The following is a 22,145-nucleotide window of genomic DNA, read 5'->3' as shown; positions in this document are numbered from 1 at the left end:
TTCTAGGAATTTTTACAGACAATCTATGTAAGGTTAAAGAGAAGTATCACATCATGGAGGAGCAGTTAGATGGCTAGCTTTGGAGTCATGAACACATGAAAGTTGCTTCTCTCACCCATACTAGCTATATGACAGTCAGCAAACCTCGTAATCTCTCATTGTCAGAGACAACTCTCTAAGACTTCAAATTACAGTCCTAAATTCTAGACCTTGATTGATAGAAATTTCCAAAAATCACTGAAATTATACATTCTGGGAGAAAATTACAATGCACAAGAAGATTGGGATGAGCCTGTGAAATGAATTTATTTTGGTTCAACCATTTCAGTCACATCCAATTCTTTGTGACCGCATTTGGGGTTTCCTTGGCAAAGATACTTACATGGTTTGCCATTTCCTTCTCTGGATCATTTTACAGATGAAGAAACTGAGGAAAACAGGGTTAAATGACTTGGTCAGAGTCACACAGCTACTAAGCATCTGAGGCAAGATTTGAACTCAGGTCTTTCAGACTCCCTGTGTAGCATGATGTCCACTGTGCCACCTAGCTTCCCTATGAAGTGAATACCCTCAGTGACAAGAACACAGATTCATTTCAATATTAAAATATTCAGGTTGTCAGAGATGTATAAATGTCCATTAAGGATCAATCTTTAAGATGCTCTCAAAATTTCCTTTTGCCTACTTTGATTTTTTTTTTGTATAAACACTTTGAGACAAAGGAATATCAATGCGCTATAACTGCTTAATTTTTCCTTTACTTGTTTCTTAATCTGCTTAGCAGTATAACCAATTCTCAGTGCAAATAGTCCAAAAATTACATATTACATACTTTGAAGAAAAAAAAAAACATGAAAGCACTGTCAACTGCCATTCTATAGGAGTAGTAACTCCTGAAACACAGTAAGACAAGTTCACAAAGAATATTCTTATAGGAACTTAAATGAATGGTATTGAGGACTGACTCCTTGAAATGGACACCTAACCTCCCTTGAGTATCCAAGTTTAGAAAAAGAAAAATATCTTTTTTCGAGAAGATCTACTTATATCACATCTCTGTTCACCTGTACTTTTTGAGGTATCAAATACTATCAGCTGTCATTGCCAGGGAAGGAATTTCAAATAGTTCACTTGTTTTTTTGAATGAAATAAGATGATTTCAATATAATAGGCATGTTTCCCATAAAAAGATTAGTATTACAATTTAAATTGCTTTAACATTCAGAGATGATGACAAAAAGTTGAAGTATTATAGTGGAAAGATCATTAAAATTAGTAGCATAAGATCTGTGTTTAAATATTAGTTCTTTTATCAGGTAGTTGGACCACAGGATAGTCATTTAAGATCTTTGAGATTTTGTTAACATATCTATTAAGATATATTATATAATTATAATATTTTTCTCAATATACCGGGTTATTATGAGGGAAGTGGTTTGCAAATTCTGAGATGTTATATAAATGTGAGCTGCCACAAAGTATGGCACACTGGACTGAGAGCTGGGATGGAGACAAGACCTATATTCAAGTCCTGTTCCTGAAGCATATATAGCTATATCACCCTGGACTAGTCACTTAGCTTTTCTATTTGACCTAGACAAGGGCAGTTAGGTGGCAGAATGAATAAAGTGTTGGGCCTAAAATCAGGAAGATTCTTCTTTCTGAGTTCAAATCTGACTTCATATACTTACTAGCTGACCTCGGGCAAGTCACTTAACCCTGTTTGCCTCAGTTTCCTCTTCTGTTAAATGATCTGGAGAAAGAAATGGCAAACAACTCCAATGTCTTTGCCAAGAAAACCCAACATGGGATCACAATGAGTCAGACATGATTGAAAAACAACTGGACAACAACAACTGCCCTACCCAATTCTCTAGGAAAATAAGTTAGAGAAGGTATAAATCTGTATTAGAGGAGGTAGATTTCGAATCTGGGAGTTCCCTATCCCAAAGAAATCAAAGGTCTCTATCCCTATCCTTATTTCTATCAGGATTTTAGCCCATATTTTATCGAGCAGATTGTATTGTTTCTTTCTTCTCATTTTTAGCAACTACAAAAATTTATTAAAATGCTTTTGCCAATGACTCCTAATCATCCCTGATAACTTAAGTTTGGTGGAAAGGCATCTCACAAAGCGATTTTCTTCTTGATAAATGAATAAATATTTGATTGTTATTTGATTTGTCTGATTTTTAAAGGATCTAATAAAAGGATTAGTTCTGTTAAGTTTGGATTCAAAGGGCCATATTTGTGTAGCCTCGAGGCCACAGGTTTCCTCCCTGGCCAAAAAAAAATAATTTTGAGTTGTTAATATATCTCAATCCATGTGTCCTAGTCCACTTTGTTCTTGAATCAAAATATTTTTTGAAATATTCTTAACAAGGCAAGATTCACACTAAACTTAAGAGATCCCTAATGGGAGGGAAGCCCATTTATTCCTAGGTATCTCATTCTATTTTTAAATAGCTCTAATTATTGGGACAGCTAGGTGTTGCAGTGAATAGAACACCAGCCCTGGAGTCAGGAGAACATGAGTTCAAGTCTGGACTCAGACACTTAACACAAAAACTAGCCTTGTGACCTTGGGCAAGTCACTTAACCCCAATTGCCCTCCAAAAAGCAAATAAATAAATAAATAGCTCTAAGTATGAAGGTGTTTTCTTTTAAATGTTAGTACTTTACTTTATAATCAGGCCTGAATACCTATTATTTTTATATTTCTAGTTTTACACTGACTTGGTTCAGTACCTTGAGGGTATGACCATACCTTGGAACACTTTGATGAAATGCCATTTATTTGAGGAAAAAAATCTTTTCAATAGTCACATTGTCAAATCTTATGTAACACTGTCCTAAGTTGTAGTGATTTGGAAACACTATGCACAGAGTACAGAATAGACATACCATTTCACAGGTCTACAAATAACTCATCAATAAGTATATTTCTTCAAACCCTCTCTAACTTTTGACACAGCCTGTCTATAACCCAAAAGGATAAAAAAGAAAAGAAAAAAATTCATACAAATGAAAATATTTATAGAAGCTCTTTTGTGGTGTCAAAAAACTGGTAACTATGAGCATGCTCATCAGTTGGGAAATGGTTAGATAAATTATTGTTTGTGAAAGAAAGGGAATAAGATAGTACCATAATAAATGAGAAAAGGGGGGTGGCTAGGTGGCACAGTGAATAGAGCACCAGCCCTGGAGTCAGGAGGACCTGCATTCAAATCTTAACACTAGCCATGTGAGTAAGTCACTTGGGCAAGTCACTTAACCCCAATTGCCTTGCCCTCCCCCCTCCAAAAAGTGAAGAAAAAAAAGAAAATGAGAAAAGGGATGGATTCAGAGAAACCTTAGAAGATGTATATAGGTTGCTGCAAAATAAACTGAGCAGAAGCATGGAAATAATTATATAATAACATTATACAGACTAACAACCTTAAAAAACTTGAGATGACTAGTTAATGCAATAAATAACCATAATTCCAGAGGACTTAAATGGTTCATGCTACTCATCTGAGGAAATTGAGGAGATTGATTCAAGACACATAATAGAACATACATGTTTGAATGTGGACATGTGGGAGTTTGTTTTCCTTGATTATGCATATTTGGGACATGGGTTTTATTTTTCTTTTAAATTGGGGGGGTGAGAGAGAAAAATAGATACTTGTTAATTGAAAGAGAAAATGAAATAAAAAAGAAACCCCATGTTCAATCACATCAACTTTCTTTTGTTCAAATTCAAAATTTTGTCACTGAAAATCCAACTTCTCACCTTTTTAGTTAATAGCCCAGAATATAGACGACTCTGTAGGACATGACATTTCAAAATAAAAGTGATGCACCATTTGATCGAAGGTGCTTTATCATGGATAAGAAATTGATGTGTAGTCTGGAAATTAGAGGAAGGAAAAAGTGGGCTTCTTTGAATGAAAAAATCAGAACACAAAGATTCCCCTTTGGGAGTAGACTTGTTAATATTTGAATAAATGAGATATTTGATATTAAAATCTTCACATCTGCAGGGAAAACAAAATTTTACTATAGGGTAAAATGAAAAATTGATGGGGTCAAAGGGCAATAAAATCTTATAAAATGATCTGAACATAAAATGAACCATCCCTCATCTTCTGCAGCCTCCCCCTCCCCGCCCAATCCCTTGCAGATGATATTTTCCATGCACATGTGAACAGAAATGAGTTTACAGGGGAAAGAATTCCAAACTACATTTATGGAATGACAAGCTTTAAGATAGCCATTTATGATACTATAAAGGGGTTGAGGAGTCATGCTGAAATATTTCTTGAAGATATTGTTTTAATTTATTGTTAAAACCCTCAAACCAAAAATAATTTTTTTTGCCATTTTCCAGAATGATGATGGGAAAACATACATAGAACACATTTCCTGATCTTTTTAAAAACTGTATTTCCATAACAAGTGTTATATATCAAATGCAGTTCCATTGTGATCACCACTCCTTAAAATAGATATAATAGAGGTGAAAGAGGTTCAAAGAAAAACAACAAGAGTGATCAAGGGAATGGACACTGAGCATGCAAAGAAAAACTGAAAAGATAGGGACTTTTGAATCTGGACAGGTAACAACTAAGAAAGGGTATATTCTAAATAATGTACAGTTTGGAAATCTGAGTACAAGACTCATTCCATAAAGATTCACACAATAGATAGAATTAGGAAAACTTGAAACTTACAAGTACCCTGATTTTAGAGTTGATGAAAGGAAGCATTACTTTAGACAGTGGGCATTAAACTTATGGAACTCATTACTCCAAGTCTGAAAATGTAAATAGTTTCAAAATAAAGTTATGGAACTATGAAAATGTTTATGGCACATAATGCTTAATGGAGGGATGCTAAACCTATCCAGGACGGGGTCTCCATCCTTTTATCATTGCCATGGATAGGTAAATAATTTTTTTTGGCCACTTTCAGAAATGGGATATCTGGTCATATCTCTGAGCCAACATGACAATATGAAAAAGTGAGCAAACAAACTAAAGCAAACAAACAAAAAAGATAACTGATTTATCTTAGTTTTATCAGATGAAAAATAATTGAAAAGTTATAAATTTGTTAAATGATTTAAAAGCCTTAATGATAAGCAATTTTATTCATTCTAAATAATGATACATTCTCTAGAGTTCAAAACTATTTTACAATATCCTTATGGAGGCACATTTTCATATACTCAGAAATTCATGGAAAACATTTGGATTTAGTTATTTAACTTACACACACACACACAGGTACTGCCCTTAATGTGAGTCTTCATAATGACTATAGTATCCTCTTTCATAAATAGTGTTTATGAAATAATATTTAGTTTCATCATATGTTATGTTTTCCAAAACATTATATTTTTGAGGTAGGTGGTATAATAACTAAAGTGCTAGATTAGAATGAGGAAGACCAGAACTGATACCTGTCTCAAATACTTGCCAGCTGTTTGACCCTGGACAAATCACTTAACCTAGCTCAACCACAGTTTTTCCACCCGTAAAATGGGGTTAATAAGACTATCTAATTCACAAGTGATTGTGAGAAAGAATTTTGCAAAGCTTAAGGCACTATACAAATATTAGCTATTAATATTACCATTATATTTGGATCAAAGTTAATTTTCATAGAAAATACATTTCTGAAAAATAAGTTACAGTGCTTCCAAATGTCTTCTTCCTCTAATTTTTCAAACCATGGCAATGCTGTAGCTATCAAAGAACCCTTTGTTTCAGAGTATTTGTCAAAACTTTTAGTTCTATTTTAATTGTTTTACTTCCTCCACCCCTTTAAAATAGATTGTAGTAACTTTGTTTTTTCAACAATTTTGGACCATTTAGTTCTAGCCTATTATAAGAATCTATTTTTTATAACATAAGGAGTTAAAACTACAGTGAATAGTTTGCTCAAAAGGACAAATGTCATTTACTTTATATTGGAGTGAAATATGGAATTATATTAATGTGGCAAAAAGAAGACTGAGCTTGTAATTAGGAAAGAGGTGCATCCCAATTCCTACTCTGACATTTTCCTAGCTGTGTGACTGTGGGCAATTCATATAACATCCTGAGATTCGATTTGCTTACCTGTACAATGAGAGAGTAATATTCTCATTATGCATATCACATAGTTGTTATAAGGAAACTACTTTAACTTAAAATGTGAAGGAATATAGCATATACGTTTCGGTAGAATTAAAAAATATTAATTAATTAAATTAATTGATTTAAACTAAATAATTCAAATCCCCCCTTTTTTTTGCTTTTTGGAGTGCAGCTGGGGTTAAGTGACTTGCCCAAGGTCACATGGCTAGTTTTTGTGTTAAGTGTCTGGGGTCCGTATTTGAACTAACATCCTTCTGACTCCAGGGTAGGTGCTCTATTCACTGAGCCACATAGCCACCCCTTCAAATGCTTAACACCTTATGAATGCTTGCTGATGTATTTTTCTGTTTTAAATTGTTTTTTAAATTACGTTCTTATTCACATGGATTGTTATGTAAAGGTCCTTGGTTAAAGCAGGGGAAAACAGTAATCCTTTTTTTTTTGTAGGGTAATTGGGGTTAAATGACTTGCCCAGGATCACATGGATAGTTGTGTGTGTGCGTGTATGTGTGTTAAGCATTTGAGGTCAGATTTGAGCTCAGGTCCTCTTAACTCCAGGGCCGGTGCTCTATTCACTGAACCACTTAGCCACCCCTGAAAATAGCAATCCTAATCAATTTTTATGTGCCTACTATGTCTCCCATGCTATTCTAGTTAATTATACAGATAAAAATGAAACAATCCATGCACTCAATGATATCATATTTTATTGTTGGACTTCAACATATATTGTTACTAGAGGCTGTAAGATGCTCAGCTGAGTAACTGGTTGAAAAATGGGGGATTTTGACATACCTAGGACATTCTGCTTGCTTCTATTCATTTTGACACATATTTCTTTCTGCTTTGGTAGAGTCTACCCTCATAGAATCTCTTGTAAACATTTTCTTTTTTTCCATTTACACAGTTAACATACTAGTTCAGCTTCTTAATCTCTCTTACTTAGAGTATTGTAGTCTTCTAATGGCCTCCTTGCCTCCAGTTTCTCCCCACTCCAAAAACAAAACTAGCAATTTAATAGCCCAAGTTTCTTTTCAGGAACTTTCTGCAAAGTAACTCCACTATAAATAGTTCAATAAACACTGTTCTGGTCCATCAGTGATTATAATAAAATATAGAGTTGGGAATGTCCATTCAGCAATCATTTCTCTTAAGGTCAAGTTCATTGTTTTTTTTTTTATCTTATTTATGTTCTACCTATAATGGTAAAGAAAATCTTGGTACTCAATACATACTCATACTGCTAACATTAAAAAAGTAATGTTACATTTATTTTTCATACCTTGAAGATTTTAAACATAATCTCATAAACTGAGAATGTTTTTTCGGCTCGTGTCCAATCCCAAGTGGTTACCTTAAAAATGAGAAAATTATATGTTAATATCATAATAGTTAGAAATAGAATTCATTTTTAATTCCTTGAATCTTCTCTCCACAAACCATAAAATGTTTCTTCATAGAGACTTTCATAAATAAACTTTGTCTTGCCTTTCTACAAATATGCTTACAGAATTCAGTATGTTAAAGTCTTTGTTTCTTTAATTACTACTTTTTCCTTCTCCATTCCCATTCCCACACCTTCAAAAAATACTGTATCATTTACCATGGGCAAAAGGTCTAATGTATCTGTATATTTTGTTTCATTCTTTGTTGATTTAAAAATATTTTTTATTCATTTTGTTAAATACTTCCCAGTTACATGTAAAGATTAAAAATCATTAAAAAAAATTAGTTCCAAATCTCTCCCTCCCTTCAAATTTCTCCCAATTTCCTTTGAGAAGGCAAGAAATTTGATCTGGATTTTACATGTGAAGTCATGCAAAACATATTTACAGGCTAGTCATGTTGCAAAAAATAAAGACACACACACACACACACACACCCCAATAAAAATAAATTAATTAAACAAAAAAGGTATGCTTAAATGTGCAGTCAGAATTTATCAGTTCTCTCTCCCTGGAGGTGGCTGGAAGTTTTCATCATGAGTCCTTTGCAATTATCTTGGATCATTGTCTTAATTAGAACAGTGAATTCTTTCACAGTTGATCATCTGTACAATATTGTTGTTACTGTGTACAATGTTCTCCTAGTTCAGCTCACTTCACATCAGTTCATAGAAGTCTTTTAAGGATTTTTCTGAAAGCATACTGTTCATCATTTTTTAAAAATAATACAATAGGATTCCATCACAATCATATACCACAAGTTGTTCAGTTATTCCTCAATTAATGTACATCCCCTTGATTTCCAATTCTTTGCCACCATAAAAAATAACTGTTATAAGTATTTTTTTTTGTACAAAGTGGTCCTTTCCCCCTTTTCTTTCATCTGTTTGTGATACAGATCTGGTAATAGTATTTCTGGGTAAAAGGGTATACACAATTTTATAGCCTTTGGGTATAGTTCCAAATTGTTCTCCAGAATGCTTAGAGCAATTTACAACTACATCGAAGGTACATTGGTGTCCCAATTTTCCCACATTCCCTCTAGCATTTGTCATATTTCTTTTCTGTCAGGTTAGCCAATTTGATAAGGATGAGGTGGTATCTCAGTGTTTTAACATACATTTCTCTAGCAGTAGTGATTTAGGGCATGTTATCTACATATTTTAAAGCATATTTGGAAGGTATTAAATTTTCCTAAGTACTTCAGAAGCAAAAAAGATGTTTCCCAAATCCTCTGTGAAATTTTAGTTTTCTTCCTTTTGTTCCCTCTCTCTTTCTTTTCTTTCTCCTTCTCTCCCACCTCCTTCCTTCTTTACTTCTTTCCCTGGTAAACACAGCAAGTAGTTATAGAGGAGTTCATCATGAAGTGAACATACATAGAGCTTTCTCTACATAATAAAACTATTTCTGCCAAGGAGTCAAAAATATTTAATTCATGAAAATCAATAGTTTTTTTTTTTACTGTGTCATCATTAGTACACTAATAATTTGAAAAGAATTACCTTATATGAAGAAATACTTTACATCTTATATGATCATAAGTTTAGTAGCCTGGGGATTGGTCAAGGGGTCTAAATTCATTTTCTATTCCTTCTTTAGGGCTCAGAGAAGGCTATTGAAGTTATAGCTAACTCAGATTCTATTATTGGAAGGGTCTAACTTATAATTTCTCTTTGAAATAGTATTTTGATGGTAGTTGGTTTCTAGGATGGCCTAGAAAAAGCTTATTTAACTCATAATTGACCTAAAGTATGGTATTATGTGGATAATACTATAGTAGGTAACCATAACGCATGGATATCAAATGCTTTGACTATAACAATCTTCTTTCCACAAAGGATACATGTTTCAACTTTATAACAGCAGGTTAAAGTCTCTCCTTTCCCTAGCCCCTCAACAGCAGAAACGGGAAGGGAAAAGGTGAGGGTGAATAGCTATAAGAACTATGCCAGGAGATGCCTGTTCATTTGGCCCTCCCAAATCCAATGGATGCCCAATGCCTTCAGAAATCAAGTAAGCAGGGCAGTGAATTTTGCTGATGCTGAGATGGCCCTTGTTAGATAGGATATGCTGTCTGTTGTAGAAATCCTTTGTTTGGTTAACTAATAACAACAGATGTACTTTAAATGCAAATTAAAATATAAGACTTATTTGATATTTTCAATTTGGTAGACAAGTATACGGTTTAACTGGGTATGGAAAGTAATTAATATTCAAAATAAGTTCTATTATATAATGCAAATAAGGAAGTTATTTTCTGGCTGACTAACCAGTGATTGTTAAACTTTGATCTATACTATTTCTAGGGAAATTTATCCATTAAAATAAAATACTTGTTTTCTTATTCTTTTTTTTAAACATTTCTTATTCTATCTGTTTCTTATTGCCTCAGCTTTGTACTCTCAAGCTAATTTGGTAAATCCCCTTAAAATTCTCCTCTGGCACAAATTATTTGTAAATGTACTCATTTACCAGAAACCGAGCTAATAAAATCAGCGCAAGCACTTCCTTTCGTCCTCCCTCCATACACTCTTCTTTGTAATGTTGAGACACAACATTAATAGATGATCTTACTCTGGTAGCTTCTCCTTAGGTCAGTGACTATAACCAAATCCTGAGGTGATAGGTTGATCATTATCATTGTTTCTAAAGTTTTCACTGTGAAAAATAGTAGTTTAAGATACTTCATGGGTTACCAAAGTTAAGAAAAAATATTGTGGATGATTCAATCCTCTGCTGAAAGGTCTTTAGGGCAGATTTTTGGACTCTTTATTTAAATTATTTTATTTATATTTAGTTATGTTTTTCCTTTAAAAATATTTATTTTATTTTTAATGTATATAATAAAACAAGCATTTTCATAACATAATATAATAATAAGATGATTGAACTGCAAATCCATTATGTACAATTTGCTATTCCTTTTGAATATGTAATAAAGTTATCATGGAAATTCTTTCTTTTTTCTTTTTTCCCTCCCCACATCATAGTCAGTTGCACTCTCTCTCTCTCTACTTTCCTTTCCTTCTTTTTCTTGTTCTTTTTCTCTTTCCTTCCTTTCCCTTTTCTTTCTTGTTTTCTTTCCTGCTTTCACCAAATCATAGACTTTGAGTTTTGGAAAAGAGGTCAGTAGATGCCTAATTCAAACCATACAAGAAAAGAATCACGATTTTATCATACCCAGCATGTGACTATCCACCCTTTGACTGAAGACCAACAAGGGCAGGGAAACTACCACTTATCTGAGTAACCTGTCATGCTTTTGGACAGCTCTGTTAGATAACTTTTCGTGACATCAAGCCTATAGTTACCTCTTTGCAACTTTCATCCCTTTCACTGTTCTTGATTTTGGCCTCTGGAGCCAAAGAACAGATGTTTAATCTATCCTCTATGTGATGGGCTTTCAGATACTTCACAAGAGCTATTTTTCTGAGTCTTCTAATCTCCAGGTTAAACATGGCCAATTCATTCAGTTATTCCTCATATACCTCTTTCTTTATATTCTGGATCTATGATTTCATTATTTTGGGAGAATCCTAAGGCCCACGGGATTCCACCAATGGAGCATGGCAAGTCTTCTCTAAATTAGGGTCTTAGAGAATTACCTGAAGCATTGACAGATTAAGAGTCTTGTTGATGGCTCCACAGCTAGGATGTCTCAAAAGCAGGGCAGACATCTAATTCTACCCTTCTTCTAAGGCCAATTTTTCTTAGGCTACTCTACAATGGTTCTCATCTATACTTAATAATAGAAATAAGGTTAATATGGATCCATTTATGTATGTTAGGTAGAAAAAAAATTTAGTAAAAATGAAAATGTGATGAAATATACTTACTGGAGGTGCCAGAAATTTATAAAGAGAAGAGCCTCTCAGTGCTAAAAACTTTGGTGTGTACTTCCGATCTTGAAGGGAATCTTGTTCTCGTTCTTCAGTCCAGCCCATGTACACTATCTGACAGGAAAATCAATAATGTTCACTAATGTCACATGAATTTATCCTGATTAGAGTCTTTGTTACACAAATATGGCAAAGTATTTCTAATTTTTTTAACTAATCATTCTCAATTACAATGATAAAATAGCCACATGTTGGAAATTATTTTTCCTTTGAACATTAGAAGAGTGGCTATCATCAAAATAAGAATGTAAACCAATATTTTCAAACATTTTATATCCAAGAGCAGACTGGTTTGAGAATTCCTAGAAGTAAAATGAAATAAATAAAATGAAGGCTGGTTACATATGGTCTCCTTCCCTGAGGTTTTCTTTATTACCTTTCTCTCTTTTCCATCGGAAGCTAATAGCCTCCCTTATCTCAGTCTGGACATGAGATACTCAAATATATAATGATTTTCCTTATATAAGATTGGAAACTACTACAATACTTACTGTTCTTAAACTTAGTCAAAAATAAAGATAAAGTCTGAGATTAATTTCATTGGTACAATGAACTCCCAGATGTGGAAACTCTACTTTTGGCATTTTATCTTCAACTTATAGTCTTAAATTTTGCCTAGAGAACTGAAAAGTTAAGTAACTTGTCCAGAGTCAAAGAGCCACTATGGATCAGAGGTGAAACTTAAAACTGGGTTGTCCTAACTTCAAGACCAGTTTCCTCTACACTATAATATCTTGCTTCTTAAAATAATATTGATCTGTTTCTGTCAATGAAATAACTAAACACAAACAACTCTTTTTTTCTCTCCATATGACAACTATGAATTGTTTGTATAAAGCTTTCTAAACTAGAAAGTGATGTAATAATGTCAGTTATGATATGTAGTATGTAAACTCTTTGAAGGCAGAAACTATATTTATATTTTTGCTCCTTTCCATAACACCACTGCTTAGCATAATGCCTGGGGCATACTAAGCACTTAATAAATGTTTACTGATTTATTATTATTAGTATTAACTGCCACAGAGAAGCCAGCACATTCTAACTATCCAATACATAAATTAACAAGGACTCATTGAGTAGTTTTATGTTGCATAAGACGTAGGTGGAACTGAGCAGTCTACAAATCACATGGAAGGATACTCATGTATATCATTAATCCATGGGCCAAATGGATCATGCCACCACTCTGATAAAAGAAATAAAAATTGGGTATTCTGTGATGTCTTCATGTTCAAGGGGATTCTTATCCAAAATTTGCATTCCTTCAAGTAGTTTGTAATTCAAACTGAAAGAAATTCAATTCTGAACTCCAACCCAGTTGCAGTCTCACTATACTGGAGAATTGCTGGGCTGATTTTGGAGGGGCACAGATAATTGCACAAAAGATGAAACATGAGGAAGAGAGGCAGAGTTAAGATGGCAGAGTGACAGTTAGCAATTTTACCTTAACTCCTTCATATCCTCCACTACAAAAATTGATAGAGTACCAGACCTAAATCTGATGTGGAAAGCCAAGAAAAAGTCAATGAGTCTTTTTATTTTCTTTCCAGCTCAGGGCAGCTTAAAAAGACAGAAAAAGCGATCTGTAGATACCACGTTTCTCGCTGGCCAGGAGCATAAAAACAGGTGAGTGACACTGGCGACTTTCTCCCAGTTATGGGTTATAATTCCAGGATGAGAAAGTTGGCATAGTATTGAGGGAACAGAGAGAGGCTCTAGCTGAGCAAGGAGCATGATCAAATTATAGAAAAACAAAGTTACTATGACTCTGAGCCCAAGAAAAGAGTGAGGATTCACTTTAGCCCCACACATAAGCCTATAGTGCAATAAACCAGGACAGGAGGAGAAAACTGAGGTGTAGACAGCAGTTCAGTCATTCTGAACCCATAGAACCTTTCAGCAAGGTAACTGTGACTAAATTCACCAGCAATCTATAAAAAGTGAACCATACTCAAGTCAAGAAACACAAAATAGGTAAGGAATTTTCAGAATAGAAGGTCAGTAAATAGACCTCTCCCTCTCTCACTTTGGAAGTACAAATACCTACAAGTCCCCAGGCTGAGGAATGAAAGCAGCAAAAGGATATAAAAAACAGGACAGAAGCTCAGGCTGGTCAACCTCTCAATCACCAAAGTGAGCAGAGGCCAATACTAACATAAATTCCAAAGTCAAGAATTGGACTACAAACATGAATAAACAAAAAAAGAGCCTGACCACAAAACTACTATGGTTACAAGGAAGCTCAAGCCAAAAAAAAAACCAGAAGACTATGATCTGATAATATCTACAAGCAAAGCTTCAAAGGAAAATGACAATTGTACACAAGACCAACAAAATTCCTAGAAGAGTAGAAGATAGATATAAGAAGGTTGAGATAAAAAGAGCAAAAATTGTTTTAAAAAACAACAAAAACAAATAAGAATGGTGGCACATAAATTGGAAAAAAAAACTAAGAAGTAATGCCAGAAAACTATGAAAAGTAAACAGCATGGTTAAAAAAAAAGGTACAAACAATACCAAAGAAAGTATATCCTTTTAGAATTAGAATTAGAATCATCCAAACAGAAACTAATAATTGTATAAGACATCAAGAAACAATAAAACAAAGCCAAAAGGCTGAAAAAAAAATAGAAGAGAGTGTGAAATATCTCAAAAGACATGGAAATAGAAAAAGGAAAGATAATTTGAGAATCATTTGACTACCTAAAAATCATAAAAGAAAAGAATCTAGACATCACATTTTAAGGAATTTTCAAGAAAAACATTCTATATATCTTAGAAACAGAGGGCAAAGTAAAAAAAAAAAAAATGAAAGAAGCTACCCATTAGCTCTTCAAAGAAATCTCAGAATGAAAACTCCTACTAATATTATGGTCAAAATCCAGAATTCCTACATAAATGAGAAAATGTTGCAAAGAAAAAGAATGAAATAATTCAGTTACCTTTGAGGCACAGTCAATATCATGCAAGATTAAATAGCTACAACTCTAAAGGAACAAGCGGTTTGTAACATGCTACTCCAGAAGGCAAAAAAACAAAAATAGGATTGTAACTAATAATAACTTGCCCAGAAAAAAACTGAGTATAATCCCACAGGGGGAAAATGGATATTTAATCAAACAGAGAACTTCCAGACTTCCTGATGAAAAAATCAGAGCTGAATAGAAAATTTAACATTTGAACACAAGACTCAAGAAATATTTTTTTTAAGTAAGTTTAAACGAGAAATCATTAAGAACTAAACAAGTTCAAACTATTTAAATTTCCTATATAGGAAGGTTATATATGTAATATTTCTGAATTTTATGATGACTATGGTGGTTAGAGGGAGTCTATTTAGACATAGGGCATTGGTGTGATGCTCCTATTTTAGGATGATCTCAGTAGAAGAATGAAAGAGTGAGAAAGAGGGATTCACGGAAGAATGGGGAACACAGCTGGATGATAAAAAATGATCTGAAATAATGGGTCATGAAAAGAGAACTTTATAAAAAAAGCTTCAACACTGGAACTACTACAGGCAATTCTCTTAATTATGCCAAAAAACTCTAAGATACTATTTGGTTAGGTAAGGTTATCTGGTGATGTGATAGTAATGGCAATTAAAGATTCCCCTGTATTGGCTTGGTTTTCAAATTGATTGTATTAAAACCCAGAGTTTGTTAATCCCACCTGTGGGATGGGCTTGTTGATGTGAAAAGAAAGTCCTGAAGTGGGAGGAGCTGGTGATGTAGATTTGGAGAGACAAGAGAGAGGCGGAAGTTCTTTTTGGAAGCAGCACCTCGTGGAGAGAGAGAGACTAAGAGATTGCTGGTGGCCGCTTTGAATTGCCCTGGACTTTTGAGACCTGCCCCCTGAGCTGCCAAGGACTGAGAAGACATGGCTGTTTTGCTGGTACTTTGTCTGTCTGTTTTGATGTTATTTTGCCAGATTTGTCCACTGGTGAAAGACTGTCCTGTTGAAGAAGTCCTGGAACCTGGCATTTGGTTAAGAAGGCCTGAGACTGTCCTGCAGACAGAGAGTGAATACTGTCCACTGGTGAGGGACAGTACTGTTGTTGCAGGGGTCTGGAGACTGTCCGGCAGACAGAATGAATACTGTCCACTGGTGAAGGACAGTGCTGTTGTTGCAGGGGTCTGGGAGCCTTTCTGTTGGTTCAGAAGCCCTGAAGAAGGATTTTCTTGTTGTATGTTTACAGAAATCCTGGGAGAGGGCTTTGCTAATGTGTTCAGGGGTTCTAGGACTGTTCTACAGACAGAGGATAAATTCATGAAGGGACTGGCAATGTATCTTATGGCCTTGCTAAGCCTTGTCTCCCCAGGAACTAAGATTGCTGAGAACTTGCCTCATGTCAAGATGAAGAAAAGACCTCCATTTGGTTATTAAGTGCTGTGTTTAAACTTGATGTAACTCTGGGGTAGATTCAATTGTGATCCTAGGGGTGGGGAACTTTTGACCTTATTGTGCTCTGTGATTGACAAATGAAGGTACTTTACCTATGTTTGGAAAATAATCTCCATTTGAGAAGAGGGGTTTTGTGGTGGACCAAAAGAAGGTATAGCCTAGGGGTGGAGTAGTATTTAGAACAGGGACTTTGTAATTGATTGAATGATTGGAAAGTCCTGGGGTGGGGTAGTCCTTGGAGATTATTTAATCACACTTAGTAAATGCTGTATTTTGAATGATGTCATGTTTTGATCTTCTCTGTTCTGGGTTTGTTACTGAATAAAATAGAGAGCACCTATGCTGGTATTTTGAACCTGGGAAGTTGCCTTTCCTTGGCATTACATTACAGGTGATGAGTCCTATCAACAGAAAAAATATTGTAGTTGTGGCGGCCAGGTGGCACAGCGAGTAAGAGCACTGGCCCCCAGAGTCAGGATGACCTAGGATCGAATCCGGGCTCAGATACTTAGCACCAAACCCAGAAATAACTGGCTGTGTAACTTCGAGCAAGTTAACCCCAATTGCTTTAAATATATATATAGTAGTTAATTATTGAATATGGGAAGTAGGACCTGGGTGTGTTAGCATGAAGTAGAGATGCTCATAGAACTGAGTGAAATAGTGGGTGAGAGATGTGAGAAAATAACAGACCAGTTGACTATGTACAAGGTGGAAAAAAAAAGACAGGCCATTGAAAATGAAATAAGAGGGTATGTGAATATGGGTCCTTGGAGTTAATTCCATGTTGAGCATAGGACGAGTGTGTTATAGGGCCATGCTTAGACAGACGATTGTCTCCTGCAGACCAAGGGGCGGGGGGTGTTACCAACACTGGATGCTTCACTAATCCCCTAGGAGCAATATTAGCATTCTGAAATAAAATAAACATTCAATTGTAATGGTTTTTAGAGTTCCTTGTATCTGCATAAGGAAAGCATGTAATTCCTCCTAACAGAGTAGGAGCTCGACGTATGTTTGTTAAAAGAAAGAGTGGCAGGGGAGAAGTCAGTGAACATAGTTCGACATCAGCATAATCAGCAGGTGGGATATGGATTTGAACTTGTTTGTACTAGGGTGAAGGCACAAGGAGGAAGTGGAATGAGGGTTCTAACACATGGGAGGCCTGCCTACATTGTTATTTTTCAGTCTATTTCATGTGTGCATTTTGCATCACTAATTAAATTACAAGGTCTACTTTGCCTATCTTCATAGACAGGTAAAAAACAAATAAAGAAAAACTAAAATATATTGATAAACTATACCATGAGGGAGGCTTTATATATTTTAAGTCAAAAAGTATTTCCTAAGAACATATTTTCTGTCAGGCACTGTAATAAATTCTGGGATTATAAAAGAGTGCAAGAGACAGTTACTGCTCTCAAGGAAATCACAACCTAATATAGGAGACAGTATGCAACAAGTAGATTTAAATAAGCTCTAACCTTAAATAAGACACATATTATATAAATATTATATATGAGAAACATATATAGTTAAACAAAATATGTACAGAAATAATACATGTGTATATAATTCACATACATATTGTATATATACATGTTTATATATTAACATTTTGTCTTTGAGTTTTTTTATTGTTATCCTTCTCAAAGAGGACCAAAATGATATCACTGTGATAGAGTAAAGTTTACTTTTAACGGCAGCATGGTGATGCCCCATAGCCATTTTTTTAAGGGAATTTTTCAAGTAAATGTAGAATGAGCAAAAGAGACTGATCAGCTTTTCAGTCTCTGAAATTAGTCCCCTGAATCTAGGATACCAAAGCCTATTCATTCCTTTGTATTGATTTAGTAATTCAATAATATGTATTCATTTTACATCATGTGTACATGCATTGAAGTCATTCATATTATTTCATGTTTTCATATTTTTGGGTCCTCCAAATAATCTGTAAACTCTTCAAGGGCAGAAACTATACCTCTTCCATTTTTCCTATACTTGCATTGCAAAGAAATTTAGTACAGGGACTCAGTGTCTAATTTTATCATATCACAGATAATATAACTATGACTAATAAGCATGCTCCCTCAATTCAGAAAAGAACAAATGAGTTTTGACAGGAACCAGACACCTTCCTTCCTATATACTAAATTTATGTATACTATATATATATATATATATGTATATATATCCTATATACTAAATTCATGTATAGATGAATATTTTGGAAAAGAAACTTTCTTTTTTTTAATAAGCAATTGGGGTTAAGTAACTTGCTCAAGGCTACATGGCCAGTTATTTCTGGGTATGGTGCTAAGTATCTGAGCCCGGATTCGATCCCCAGGTCATCCTGACACTGGGGCTGGTCTTCTTACTCGTTGAGCCACCTTGCTGCTCCTAAGCAATTGGGGTTAAGTAACTTGCTCAAGTTTACATGGCCAGGTGTTTCTGGGTGGGTGCTAAGTGTCTGAGCCCGGGATTCGATTCCCAGGTCACCCTGACACTGGGGCCTGTGCTCTTACTTGCTGTGCTACCTGGGCACCCCGAAAAGAAATATTTTAACACACTACCTATAAGAAGAAATCATAGCTCAAGTTAGCACTGCCCTCAGCACAATAGAATTAGAGTTTGAAGAGCCTAAAAAATCATCTGCACCAGTCTTATCATTTTATTTAGGAAAGAACTGAGGCCCAGAGAGGTTGACTAGAGTAATATCACAGATTGAAACTCAAAGAACTATGATTCCCAAAAAGGTTCTTTGATTCCAAATTTAGATCTCTTTCCACTTCATCAAACTGCTTTGGCTAAATAAATGTGTGTGTGTGTGTGTGTTTCTGTATACATTTATATATATATATATATATATACACATACACACACACAGAAAATAGATCTAGAAGAACAAAGTATACTTTAAAAATATATTCCCCAGGCTTTTTATATGTATATGTAGTATTTCATTTGTGCTTTAATTTTGTGTGTATTTTTATCTATTTCACATGGCTTTGTATGCTGTCTATACCTATAATTACATTATATATTGCTGCAGGGCAGGAACTTTTTCTTCTGGTTTCAAATCTCTCCCACTGTGCAAAGCATAGCAGAGTCTCAATAAACATTGATTAGCTTTGTGCTGCTGTGCCACCTGGTCTGAGAAAGAGTGGGAGGTTAGGAAGGAAATGAGCATTTATCCCGCTAGTGTCAGTCTTGACGATTGTTGAAATTCCTGATATTTTAAGAATTGACATTCTGAAATCAAACCTCTGTTCCATCTATGCCAGTATTCAGGCTCTGGCATTGGAATCAAGGTATTTTATATGAAAGCATCATTCTTCACAACCTCAATGTTAAATACAGACTCACAAAATATCCCTGGCTTCCCTTGATAAACCATTATGGAAGCACCATTCATGAATTTATTCAAAAGATTCCAGAAATTATTCCTATTTTTAGTTTATGCTGCTTCTTGGAATAAAAAATCCCCTAAGTTTAACTACCATGTGAAGCAATATTTTGTTCTATTTATCCTAATTTACCTCTTTCAAAATCAGTGGATAATTCCTCTCCCATCCCACTCCATAGCTCTGATATATCAGAATTTTATAGACAATCCTATGTTTTTCTTGGTTGAACCCTTCATTATTTTGAAGACAGTTTTCTTCCTTTTTCAGTCTTTCCCAACTGAAGAATCTGAACCATTTAAAAATATCTTCCATGGGACCCTGAGAGGCAGGGGCAGCTTCACATCCCTTCCCAGCTGGAAGCAGTTCAAGATCCGTCGCCCCTGCCCCAAATGAATTTTGGCCCCATCTGTTTAAGGGGGGAATGATGGGGTACCTGGGGTCTAGATCAATTTGTGAAACCAACTTGTAAAACCAGTCTGTTCAGTTGTAACTGCAATTTGTCCTTTCCCATCCTTGAGATCTGCCCCTTCTCCCTATCCCACACTCTGCCTAGGCAACACCCTGTGACCCCTTTGTTCTTACTTAATCTCTTCATTTCTTCTCTGGCCTGGCCCACACCCTCCTTTATCCGTGCTTTTTGTCTCTTTTGGCCTGGCCTAAATCTTATCTAAACTATCTCTTCACATGCTCCTCTTGGTCAGCTCTGACCTTTGTCTATGCACTGAGGCTCCTCCCTTCTGGTCAGCCCTGACAATGGCAGCCCTACAAAGGTAAAAGCATGTACCCCTCTCACTCGCAGGTCCCCTAAAGGACTCTTGCCCGCTTCTCATAGAAGCATAATAATAAACTTCTACAACTCTTACTCAAAAAAAAAATAAAAATAAAAATATCTTCCTGAAATCTCACCCCCTGATCATTTAATTGACTTTACCTGGACTGTACTATTGTTAAACAGGATGCCCTGAGTGTGTCCTTCCTGAGTGTGTGTGCAAAAGTAAGAAAAGAAATTTCTGTGGTTTTTCTTTGATGATTCTTATTGTTTGCCAAAGTGATGGGTCCACTTCAATGTACTAGGAATTGGCTCTAATGCTAGGTATCCCAAAATGGAAGTAGATTATTTTGGGGCTCTGTTAGAAGGCCAGAATAGCACCAAAGTGGTTAAAGGGGAATGCCAGAGATTGCAAAAACATCTTCAATTTAACTCAGCAATTCAATAATCTTTATATTAAATAATTCTATTCCAAAAAAAAACAACATAAGCATCATACAACTGAAATATAAATTACTAGATTTAAGTACTGTTGTGCATTATCTACATTACTGACCCCCCAATTAATTAAGAGTTGACTACATATTAATTTCAGCAACTAGGTGGCACAATGGATATAGCACTGGGCTTGGAATTATCTTCATAAGCTCAAATCCAGCCTCAAATGTTACTGTGTGACCCTAAGCAAGTCACTTAATCCTATTTGCCCCTGTTTCCTCATCTGTAAAATGAGCTGAAGAAATAGTAAACCACGCCAGTATCTTTTCTAAGAAAACCCTAAATAGGGTCACAAAAAAAAAACAGACATGACTATAAACGATTGATTACAGACCCAAGGCTCTATCAAGTGCACCACCTAGCTGCCTCTGCAATATAAGGAATTTTGACATTTCAGGAAGCTACAAGAATAAGTTGGTCCCAAGCTAACATTTTTTAGTTTTTATTTATTATCAAATTTGATATCCTCTAAATATCTGAAACCTTGTACTTAAAGATAATGAATAAAACTTAAGAAACTTTGAGCATAAGCAGAATTTATATTTAAAAAGTTACCCATACTAGAGCTCCCACTATATCATAGCAATATGGTAGTAAACAAAAGGAAGGAATACTGAAGAACTCAATTGAACCACTTCAGTGGGAGAGGAAGGAAAAGGCAGGCAGAGCACATCTGATACCCAGACTGATTTCAGATGCCAGCGGCTTATTGTGGATAAGCATGATCCTTCATCCCATATCAAAGAAACAGTGGCTTTGAGAACAGAAGGGGACCTTATTGATTCTCTGAAGAAAAAAAAAAATCAAATATTGAACAAGAGCTAAACAGAAGATGAAAGTCAATGTCTTCTTTTTGGAAGCCACTTTGGAGAAACAGAAATATTTAAAAGTATTGACACTAGTGACATCCCATAGAAATGTATCTAAGTAAGACACGGAAGCAAAAAACAAAGTGGGAACCTCACAATGTCCATGAGAGGAGGAAAAATAAAGTCAAAGATGATCAGTGTCTAATTCTTTAGCTTTTGGAAAGCAAAATCTAACACTTAGGTGTTGCCCTGAAAAGAAGAAAGGGCAGTTTTCAAATGTTGTTGTTTGTCCATCATACTCAAAGAGGATCAAAGACATCACTATGTTGGGGTCAGAGTACAGTGTGTTCAACTGTGGCTAATGAGTCCAATATAAGCTTGGTAAGCTCTAGCACAGGTTGGGTACACATAGTCCATTTGAACCTTCTCCTAGTCTTTCAGGCTAGCAACCTAAGAGTCAACCTGGAATTATTCCTCATTATCTCTTACATTCCATATCCAGTCTCTTGCCAAAGCTTGTCTTTTGCCTTTGCAACATCTCTTTATCTATCCTCTTCTCTCTCTTGACAGTGCCATCAGTCTGGTGTGGGCTTTCTTCACCCCACGTATGGAGGCAGTAGCTTAGTGGTAAGCCTGCCTGCTTTATCTCTCCCCAATCCAATCCATACTACATTCAGTTGCAAAAATGATTTCTCTAAAGCACAAATTCAACCAAATCACACCCTAGTCAATAAACTCCAGTGGCTCCATATTGTGTCCAGGATAAAATACAAAGTCCTCTGA

The 22,145-nt window shown here is 35.2% G+C and overlaps 1 protein-coding gene across 1 annotated transcript in view; it reads right to left on the bottom strand.

Annotated features, from left to right (window-relative positions):
- SNTG1 (syntrophin gamma 1) overlaps positions 1 to 22,145 on the bottom strand; it is a 378,060-nt gene that overhangs the window by 121,447 nt on the left and 234,468 nt on the right. Inside the window, exons 7-8 of the mRNA XM_069099542.1 lie at positions 11,410 to 11,526; positions 7,411 to 7,482 (exon numbers count right to left, since the gene is read on the bottom strand). Coding sequence (XP_068955643.1) covers positions 7,411 to 7,482; positions 11,410 to 11,526 — 189 coding nt within the window. The remainder of the gene's footprint in view (positions 1 to 7,410; positions 7,483 to 11,409; positions 11,527 to 22,145) is intronic.

This window comes from Petaurus breviceps, unplaced genomic scaffold (assembly GCF_028583685.1).
Source record: "Petaurus breviceps papuanus isolate PSGF00001 unplaced genomic scaffold, PetGlider_PUasm1.0 38, whole genome shotgun sequence".
Lineage (NCBI taxonomy): Eukaryota > Metazoa > Chordata > Mammalia > Diprotodontia > Petauridae > Petaurus > Petaurus breviceps.
The sequence above is the reverse complement of the archived record's forward strand: the minus strand, read 5'-3'. Positions and strand labels throughout refer to the sequence as shown.